We start from the raw sequence: 10409 nt of genomic DNA, 5'->3' as shown, positions 1-10409 counted from the left end.
GGCTCCTGGCGCCGGGCAGCCCCGCAGTGCTGTCCTCACCGCCGGCCCAGGGCCGGCCCGTCCCCTGCCCTGCGGCTCCCTCTCCTGGAAGCGCCGGGTCCCTCAGGGCTGCTCTGTCCCCGGTGCCGGCAGCAAGTCCCGCGGCTGCAACACGCGGGGCCGCCCTCAGCCCCCCCCGCCCCCCGCGCCGGGCACGGCCGAGAGACCCCGGGCGGGTTCGGCCGCCGAGCCACAGCCGCGAGTCCCCGCACTGCGGCCGGACCGTTAAAACCACCCCGGGGGCGGCGGGGTCGCTCCAGTCCCCCCACCCCCTTATATCCCCTCCCCTTAGCGGGGCCACACTGGCCGGCGGGACAGGGGGGAGAGACACACACGCGACGCGACGCGACGCAGCCCAACCGTCGCCATGGAGACGGCGCCGCCACCCGGCGAGCCTCGCGCGGGCGCTCCAGGCCCCGGCCCCGCCCCTTCCGGGCTGCGCGCAGCGCCGGTTCCACGGCCGGGCCGGGGGTAGCGGGAGCACGAGGCGGGGGCCGGGGGGCCGCCAGCCGCCGCCATGTCGGCCGCCTTCAGGAAAGCCGCCAAGTCCGGGCAGCGCCCGCACCGCGAGCGGGCCCAGGTCGGTACCATGGGGTGGGACGGGGCTGGACGGGGCGGGCAGGGCCGGGCCGGGCCTCGGCGCGGTAGCCGCTCACGCTGGTCGCTGCTTCCCCTCCTAGCCCGCCGCCAGGAAGAAGCTGGGCCTGCTGGAGAAGAAGAAGGACTACAAGCTCCGCGCCAAGTGAGCCGGGCCGCGGGGCGGGGCGGGGGCGAGCGGGGCGGGGGGGGGCTGCCTTGGGCATGGCCGCGGGCCGGGGGTCGTGGCTGCAGCGCGGGCGGTGCCGTCCCGGGAGCCGGGGCAGGTCAGCACCCAGGGGCAGGTCAGCACCCAGGGGCACGTCAGCACCCCGGGGCACGTCAGCACCCAGAGGCAGGTCAGCCCCCCGGGGCACGTCAGCACCCCCGGGGCAGGTCAGCCCCCCGGGGCAGGTCAGCACCCCCGGGGCAGGTCAGCATCCCCGGGGCAGGTCAGCACCCCCGGGGCAGGTCAGCCCCCCGGGGCAGGTCAGCACCCCCGGGGCAGGTCAGCACCCTGGGGCAGGTCAGCACCCTGGGGCAGGTCAGCCCCCCGGGGCAGGTCAGCATCCCCGGGGCACGTCAGCACCCCGGGGCACGTCAGCACCCCCGGGCAGGTCAGCATCCCCGGGGCAGGTCAGCATCCCCGGGGCAGGTCAGCATCCCCGGGGCAGGTCAGCCCCCCGGGGCAGGTCAGACCCTGGGGCAGGTCAGCCCCCCGGGGCACGTCAGCACCCCCGGGGCAGGTGCCTCACGAAGCCCTTTGGCTCTGGGAAACCGACGTCAGACTCCCTGGGGGCTGTAATGCTGCTGTGTGCACTGCAGGGCAGGGGGCAGGGGGCGGGCGGCTCCTCCCTCGCACCCCGTGTCAGCGAGGGCCGGGTGTTCCTCACGCAAAGGCAGGATGGACACGGGAAGGGCTGGGTTCGAAGCAGTGCCCAGGGTTCCTTATCACCAGTCTCCTCCCCCTGGCACAGGCCTGCTGCTATCTGGTCTGCAGGGATCTTCTGGAGGGGCTCGTAGCCTTCCTGGCAGTGTGGTGTGGAACGCTGAGCTGTCCGGCCTCCAAACCCCAGAACTGGGCCTGACTAGATGGTTTCTTCACACTGGAGTCCCTCTGTTGTGTGCAGGCTGTTCCTGTTAAATCATACACTGTGGGTACACTGTCTGAGCAACACTAAGTTGCACTAACAGTGTTTAACTATTGATTCTCTGAATCACCTTCTTGCTGTTGGTTATTTCCCATCTCACATCAGTGAATCCAATAAGATCCAGAAGCCCAAAGCAGCTCTCAAGCTTTGTGGAGGGCATGAATGTGTTTCCAGGGCTCCTCCAGCACTTGGTTGGACACCATCTGCTCCCAGCTCAGAGGAATAAACTGCAGCTGGAGTGCTGTGACCCTGGCTCTGCGTGAGGAGCCCTGGCTCTGGGCACTGCTTGGAAGGACTCCACACTTGGGAGGACTCTGTGCCTTGTCAGGGAGTGTGGGGAAACAGCCAAACATTGTTTGGGTTGTTTGTTTTTTCCCCCCAGTGACTATCACAAGAAACAGAATGCCCTCAGAGCACTGCAAAAGAAAGCCCTGGACAAGAATCCTGATGAGTTCTACTTCAAAATGATACGTTCAGAGCTGCAGGTGAGACTCCATAAACTGCCTTTGCACAGGGTTATGATCTGTTGTTCTCAGTGACATCATTTTTCTACCTTGTTTTGCTTTAAATTTCTGAGTTAGTAAACTATTTAGTGGACTTGGTTTGGTGCCTGTGGAAGGCTTTGAAGAAAACAAGGGCTAAAGGATAAAATTGGGTCTTTTCCTTTTGTTCCTTGGACCCATAACATGCTACAGCTGAAACGGTGCCTGTAAGTGCCACGTTCTGGTTTCAGGATGGAGTTCACAAAATAAAGCAGCCAAAGGATGAAGTGACCCCTGAACAGATGAAGCTGATGAGGACCCAGGACATTAAATACGTGGAAATGAAGAGAGTTGCAGAAGCCAAGGTAACACCTCCCTGTTGTTTGGCTGTTTTCCTGTTAGCTCAGAATTGTTTGTTGTGCTGCAGCTGGTTGGTGGTGGCAGCTGTTGTGTTAATGAGGAGTGAAACCTGAACCTGGACTTGAAGAGGTTATGAAACATGATATAAACACAGACTAGATACATTTTCAAAGATTAAAAAGAAAGTTGGGGTTCAGGTGCTTGAGAAACAAACAGGAATCCCCTTCAGGGAGATGTTATTTACCTTGTTAGGGATGGTTGGCAAAGTTTTTCCTCTTTCCTGCAGAAAATCGAGCGGCTGAAGTCAGAACTCCATCTGCTGGATGTGGAGGGGAAGAATCCCAACAAGCACTTGTTCTTTTTGGATACCAAGAAAGAAGGTGAGATTCAAATAGGCTTTGCCAGAAGGCTTGTTTTGCAGTGGTGTATTGTAGGCTGGTCAGAAGGGTGTGGGGCTTTCTGTAAGCATAACAAGCGAGCATAGAAACCCCTGGTGTTTCAGTCCCACAGCAGCTGCATTGCTGGGGCTTCCACCACTGCCTGGACTTACACTGTGTGTTCAGGAGGTTTGCTGAGCTTTAGTTCAAGAACTCCCTCCCTGGGAATTTAATCCTAAGCTTCTTTTTCTTGGCAGTCCAGGAGTTTGACCTTGCAGCTCACCTGGACACTGTGCCAGAGCTCGTAGACAGAGTGTACAACCGCCCAACCATCGCAACGCTGCAGAAGGAGACGCTGAAAGGAGCCACTGAACCTGCCCACTTAAAGGTGCTGCCTCTGGCTGTACTACAGCTTTACACCTTCTCTGTAATAAGGGGTTCACTGGAGTGTTGTGCTGGAGAATGAAGCTCTCTTGTTTTAGCATATTTCTTGGTGACACCAGGGCTGTAGGGGATGAGATCAGGTGCCTGGAGCCTGCAGTCAGATCATCTCCTGGACCAGCACTAAGAACTTGTGTCCCAATCAACCCATGGATTATAAATCAAGAGTTACAATGTCTAGCCCAGATCTATACCATTCCTATTAGGCAGTTTCCTTGGCAAAAATCAATAGATCTCTTCTCCATTACACAGCGTGCACCTGTGGGACTGCCTTCTCATGAGATTGCTGCAGTTTTTAAGTGTGATTTTTGCAACAGACACTGCTAAGTCTCCCCTTGTGCCTCTCCAGAAACCCTCACGCCCCTGAGTAGGGATGTGAAGAAGCTTATTCCAACATGGGTCCATCTGCTGTGGGTTTCTGATCTCTGGGGATGTTTTCAGTTGGGTCTGGGTTTGAGTGGTTTGAGATTCAGCATTTCCCTCCCCCTTTTTTCTTCTTAAGGCCATGCAGGCTTGGTCTGACCTCCTGGCTTTCCTTATTTAGCCCATGTAATGACCCTTCAGGATTAATTGCTTATGCAATCAACTGTGATTCTGATGTTTTAATATCACAGTGCTCAAGTCCTGAAAGTAGCTACACTCACCTTTAAGGCTCTAAGTACCACCTAATCAGCTTAGATACACTGTGCAGCCTTCTGAGCCTGAGCTGGGGTGTGGAAAGCAAAAGAAAGTTGTCTAAAGCTGCCGACTGGTAAATTTGTAGCCTGTTGTTTCCTGACTCAGATGTCAGATAACAAACACCCTGTGGTCCCCTTCTTGCCAGCTTTCTCAGCTCGGCTTGGCAGCAAAGCAGTCAGACGAGTTGTAGGCTGACAGGTTCTCTCCTCTAAATGTCTGAGTCACTTTAAGCATGTTGGGATCTGTTCTCCTTAATTTAATTACTTCAGTCACACCTGGAGTAATACCATTTCTTGTGCTGGGAAAGCCACCCGCTCTCAGTGCATCAGCGTGACCAAACAAGTTGCATTTTGGGATGCCTCTGTGCAGTTTCTGAGTGCTCCAGGGATTGGTCTCTGGTTTTTTCTTAATTATTACCTTTCTCTTTCCCTTTGGATAAACTGGGTTTTCATCAGGGAGCGAAATGCTACCTTCCACTCAGCATTGAAACTCTGAGGATGTAGAAAAATGAAGCTCCAGCCACGTACTGAACAGGGTTCTGCAGCATCTACACTGGGCTAGAAGAGCTTTGAGGCTCTTACATTTGGATTTAGGAGAGCAAAGGAAGCACAGAGAATTAAGTCCTAACTAGAAGACCTGTAGTGTGAGAATCATGATAAAACAGTTCTCTGGAATCTAGCCACAGATCTGAAGCAGCATCTTTAATATGAATTGAAAATCTGTATTGAAAAAGGCTTGTGAGGTCCAAGCAGAATGGGGTCAGTTACAGATCACAGCATCATCTTCCTCTGTCTTAAAAATGCTTCTTTTTCTTTCCCCTCCAGAAATTAGCCCAGCAAAGGAAGAATCAGTATGACCTCCTGAAGCAGCGCATCGAGAGGGAAAAGGCCATGTTTGTTGTTGCTCAGAAAATCCAGACACGCAAAGATCTTCTGGTGAGGGGTTCCAGTCTGGCTCCTTGAATCTGCCTTCTTAAAGTCCTTCAGTCTGTGTTTCTTTGCTCAGGTTTTATACTGACCCTTCCAGCTAACTCCTGAGAGTAACGCTCTGGTAGTGTGGGCAGAGCAAGGAGATGAAGCATTTCAGCTGTGCCAGGGCTGGGGAATCCTGTCTGCTAGTCCAACTCTTGCTGTGCTGGCAAGGACAAAGGCTCCACTTTGAAATGGTGCTCTGGAGCCTTCTCCACCACACTCCTGACACCTCTCAAGGACTAACCAAGTACTTCAAGTAGCAGAAGTGAGGAGCCACTTCTTTAGATCTTAAGAATCCCAACAACCAGAAAACTCTCTTGTGAACAAAACAGATTGTGCCCGACACCCCAAAGGTGGGAAGAGCAGCTGGAACTGTAATTCCCACCTGAAGAGGGGGAAGAGACTACTTTTCACTAACACTTTGTCAGTCCCAGACAGGGATTTTCTTATTTATATGAGGGTATAACTTCTTTTTTTTTTCCTTCCTCTTTCTTCCAGGACAAAACTCACAAGGTAAAGGTGAAGAAGGAGACAAAGAACGGGCCAGCTATTTACAAGTTCAAGTTTCAGCGGAAGCGTTAACCCATCCCATGGCCTTATGGGCTCTCCTTGGGAAGCAGGACTGGCACACTCTGTCAGCTGGGTTTTCACTGCAGCCTGGCACTTTGTTAGCACAGGTTACTGTGGGCCTGTGGTAGCCATAAATCCATCTCAGTGTTTGATTAATAAATCAGAGTTTGTTCTCTTGGTATTTGGAGTGGGAAGCCACAGGAGGTGCTGAACGTCCCAGTAATACCCACTATAAACAATCTTTTAAAAGTCAAGGTTGGAATCAGGAGGCCAGGAGATGGGTTGCACACAGAGTGTGGATAAAAGCTGCTCCAGGATCGTTCCATTCAGCTCTGCAGCCTGACCTGTCCCAAGCACTGAGAAATTTCAGGGCAGCTTTTAGAGGGTGGGGTTTTTTCCCCTCCCCAAGCAGGTTAAAGTTGAATTACTCTTTCTGATCACTGGGGAAATTGAAGAGGGATGTGGGAGGTGTTCTTTATCCACACAAGAGTGTTGTGCTCCAAAATGGGAGTGTTGAAAGGCATTGCTGAGGGCTCATTGCTGAGGGCACGTTGCTAAATTCCAGCACTGTATTAGCCAAGCTCCGTTGGAATGGCACTGGTGGGGGGGAATTGTGTCTTCCAGTGTGCTGAAAGGAAGAAAAACCAGCCCTTTCTGAATAGTTTCCATGGCTGAGGAGCTGGTTGTGCTTCCTCTCTCTCCTCCTGGGGTAGTGCCCCTGCCACACAGAGTTCCCAGTGTTGCCTCCCAGGTTTGAACAGGGTGATGCTGAAACATCCAGGGAGAGACGATTCAGAACCCACCCGCGGGACAGGAGCCTGTCCTCTCGCAGTGCTGGAAGGGGGTTTCAGCCAGAACACATCCTGGGGTGTCCTGGAGCAGTCTGGGCACGCTGTGAGGGTGCCTGGGCGTCGACATTCCTGCTCTTATCTCTCCCACTCCCGCCGTGTCTGCCAGCAGTCGGCACATGCCCATGCAAGAGGGTGGAAAAAGGGAGACGATGCTCTTCTCAGGCTCTTCAGGAGTGTTCCTGGGGGTCTCCTGGGTGGAGCGTGGCTCCTCTGCCTGCTGAAACAGAGCATCAGGCACTGGTGCTGCTGGTGCACGGACTCGGTAACGGCAGCAGGGCAGGGCAGGGGCTCTGTGCGGTCGGTAACGTTACCGGCGCCACAGAAGCCGTGGGCCCGCCGGGAGGGGAGTTAAACACACCCGTGGGGGGAGCAGCTTCTCCTTCCGATAACGCGCGGCTGGAACCGGCCGAGAGAGTCCCGGTGCCCCCGGCCCGGCCGGCAGAGGGCAGCAGCTCCCCGCGGCGGGGGCGGGAGCGGGGCCCCGGTTCCCGGTTCCCCCCAGCCCGGCTCCCCCCGCCCCGCTTGCGCATCCTCCTTTCCCCGGAGAAGCGATTCTGCCGGCGCTGCCCCGAGCGCTTCTCCGGTGAGACCCAGCTCCGCTCCCCGCCGCTGCCGGCTCGGGACGGGACCGCGCGGCGCGGCGGGATAACGGCAGGAGCATCCCAGCATCCCTCCCAGCATCCCCCTCCTTCCCTCCCTCCGCGCTGGTCCTCAAGGCTCCGGAGCCGCATCCAGGCGGCGTTTGTCGGGACGGCTGTGACTGACCTGAAGATGCGATCAGCGGCGTTCCGCGGGTCGGCGGCTGAGGTCGGCGGTTTTCAGGGACACCCGGGAAGCAGGCTGGGTGTCCAGGGAACTGTCGAGTTCGCCGCTATTTAGGGACCTTCTAGGTGCTTTTAAAATGCACATCAAGGTCCCCCCTACGCTGCCTGGGCGCCTGTGAAGGGAAATCTCTTTTAGATTAAGGCTTAAACAGATAAATATTTGATCCTTATCCCCGATTAACTTTACCAGCCCGGAGAGAGTTACTGAAAAGGACAGGAAAGAACAGCAGAGACAGAGGGAATCGCTGTCTGGCAGGAGCTGGAAAGGAACAACCCCAACAGCTCATTAGCCCGACGCTCCAAATGCCTGCTGTGCCTCCGACCCCACTGCTGGTCCAGCATCGCGATGGGCGCCAGTGACCTAATCCCTGGAAGAGAGCCATCCCTTCCCGCTACAGCAGCGGGATGCTGGGGAGAGCAGGAGGCAGCGCTCTCCCCATGGGAAACGACAGGTCGAGTGCTCCTGGGGATGGTTCCCATCCATCTGCTGGCAGCCAGGAGCTGCGAGCTCTCAGCAAAGGGCTGAGTTTCTCGTTCGCTGCTCGGGATGTGAGGAGAAAGAGCGATTCCTGTTCCAGTTCCTGCTCCCTGGCAAACCATGAAGGTCTTAAAGAGAACCCAGTGCACTGTGGTGCTACATCGAGCAGACCCCTGGCTGGACCCTGACCACAGATCCAGGGGCTGTGGGGTGGTGTATCCCCTCACAGCCACAGTGACTGGCAGGAGGTGCCAGCTCTGGTGCACAAACACGTTTTCCTCACAGATTCGGTGGGTGCTGATCACCAACCTTCCCCCTCAGCACACAGCACTGACTCACACCCACAGCCCTGCAAGAGCAGAACCAAACAAAGGGCGTTTATCAGCCCAACACCCAGCGTTGCATCTCAGGGTTACATCCAGGCAGGTAACACCAACACTGTCCTTTGGAGCTGAGACCTGGCTCCAAGCAGCACAGGTGGCTGGGAACAGGCTGCCTGCATGAAGAGAGAACTCATCTTGATTTTCCCTGGCAGACAAGCCTTTGTGGTATTAAAAACATGGGGAGCAACAGTGGTGCTGGGTTCTGTTTGAACATTTCTGAGGAAGATCCTTGGTCCTGGTTCACATCCTGAAAGAAACTGTACAGGAACTGGCTGAAAACATCCAACATCACACTCCAAAGTGGCAATAAACAAGGGCAAGGAGGATGGCACAGATGGAAGAGCCTCTAAGATGCCACAGGGAACTGAGAGCAGCTCAAAAACACGATTAGGTCTTGGCTCCTTTGGCTGAGCAGGATAAAGGCTGTACAAGTGCCTCAGAAAGCTTTTAGACAGCAAACAGCACGAGAATGCTTATGGCAGAGAGAGGTGCTGGCACAGACACAACTCTGTATGAACTGACCAGGAGAAATTTGGGCTGGAAATCATGTTTTCCAGGAGGTTTTGGAAAAGCCTCTAAGAGCTACTTAAGAGAGACCCATTGTTTGTGACCAGGTTCATAGGACACAGTTGCCACCACACGACAGCGGGTGGCTCTGGTGCAGGGTGGGTCACTGGACCCAACAGCCCCTTCCCAGGCACATCACAAGCAGCCAAACTCCAGCCATCTGTCAGACCTGGCTCTTGGTTTGACTCCCAAAGCCTCTGGGCTTTGTTTCCTCATCCCAAAGCACTGAAACATTTCTGTGAGGGTCTGGGGAGAGTCAATGCCCCGTAACTGAACAAAGCTCCCAGCCCACTCGTCCTTCATGCAGGAGTCAAAGCAAGACGTTAGTGGGATCCACCATCCTCTAGCTGGGCCCTCGTGGGGAGGGACAGAGAGAAACAGCCCACAGCTATTTTCCCCTTGTGATAATTATAGTATCAAAGGCTGAACCAACAGGTTCTTTAGCAAGGAGATTCCCTGCAGCTTGTGAGATACAGATATCAAAATACCCCACGGATTCACAGCTCGGGTTTCAGGTGACTCAGAGTAATATTGTGCCATATAACAATTTCATGTAATTCCTTGTTCAAGCTGAAGAACTCAATTGATAATGACTGTCTATAAAAGTTAATAGCAGGCTACATTAAAACACTTGCAGGATTATCTCCAGGCAACCGCAACAATACGCTACTAGCAGGAGAACCATCACCAGCCCTTATGCTTCATGGGGGTTTCCTGTAGGCCCCAGACAGCAGACTGGACACCAGTGCAGTGGGATCTCTCACCCCAACCCCGGTGACAGCACCAAGGCCAGAACCCCACATGCTGGGGGAGACTCCAGAGCCCCCCCGTGAGCAGCCACTGCTGGGTCTGGGGGAGCAGGGGACACACACACACACACTCATAACCCCCAGAACCCTCCTCACTGCTTTCTCCCCGGGATGGAGAAGGGAGGTTCTGACCCCAGCCATGCCACTGTGCCCACCAGTGCTGTGCCACACGGGACAAGTCCACTCACAGCGAGCCCAGCAGGCATCTTGCTCACCATCCAGATGTTGCCATCCCAGGGTCAGCAGCAGCACAGCAGTCCAGTTGTGGGACTGCAGGGCTCTCTGACTGTCACTACCACCCGCTGTCCTTACGGCCAGGTTCAGCTGAGGTGACTTGCCCAAGGGCACAGAGGAGAAGAGGGTGGTGGAGTTCCCCCTCCCCTCAAGCCCAAGCAGCTTCACAGCAGGGAGTTGAAAGAGCAGGATGTAAATCAGGAATGACTAATTGCTGCTCAGCATGGCTGCCCTAAACCTCTCCTTTCCATGGGCTCCTTGGCCACCTAAACCTTTCCCCACCCAGCACTGGGGGCTGCTGGCAGCCAGGAACAGCCTGGGCACAGAGCATCATCCCCATCCTGCTGCCACACACTCGGGCACAGCCTCCCACTCCCCTCCAAGCAGGATGTTCCTGCCCAAATACAGTTACAGAGGGTTTTCAATCAATAAACACCCACCACCACCTCAGCTGGGAGAAGCCAGGCACCAGAGCAGACCAAGTGCCCAGCAAGGTGAAGGCAGCAAATATTTGCTTTCCCATCTCTTACATACCTGAAGCTTCTACTGCCTTGAGAGAAGCAAGGTGAGCAGCATCTCTTGAGCAGGTAGGAGCCCATTATTTAGTGAGAACATATT

General features: G+C 55.3%; 1 protein-coding gene across 1 annotated transcript; it reads left to right on the top strand.

Annotated features, from left to right (window-relative positions):
* The first annotated feature begins 478 nt into the window (after positions 1–478).
* Positions 479–5826, top strand: UTP11 (UTP11 small subunit processome component). Its single transcript, XM_084274296.1, has 8 exons — positions 479–619; positions 720–781; positions 2149–2251; positions 2500–2613; positions 2895–2988; positions 3243–3373; positions 4929–5039; positions 5574–5826. The coding sequence occupies exons 1-8, from the start codon at positions 557–559 to the stop codon at positions 5655–5657; spliced, it is 762 nt and encodes a 253-aa protein (XP_084130422.1). The 5' UTR covers positions 479–556; the 3' UTR covers positions 5658–5826.
* The last annotated feature ends 4583 nt before the right edge of the window (positions 5827–10409 follow it).

This window comes from Gallinula chloropus, assembly GCF_964237585.1.
Source record: "Gallinula chloropus genome assembly, chromosome: 22".
NCBI classification, from domain to species: domain Eukaryota; kingdom Metazoa; phylum Chordata; class Aves; order Gruiformes; family Rallidae; genus Gallinula; species Gallinula chloropus.
This window is presented reverse-complemented; position numbering and strand designations above follow the sequence as displayed.

Excerpts from the sequence above, each read along its gene's own strand:
- UTP11 (XM_084274296.1), top strand. The coding sequence starts at position 557 with ATGTCGGCCGCCTTCAGGAAAGCCGCCAAGTCCGGGCAGCGCCCGCAC. Across the intron at positions 2,614-2,894 it reads AGAGAGTTGCAGAAGCCAAG|AAAATCGAGCGGCTGAAGTC; the intron begins GTAACACCTCCC and ends TCTTTCCTGCAG. Across the intron at positions 2,989-3,242 it reads TTTGGATACCAAGAAAGAAG|TCCAGGAGTTTGACCTTGCA; the intron begins GTGAGATTCAAA and ends TTTTCTTGGCAG.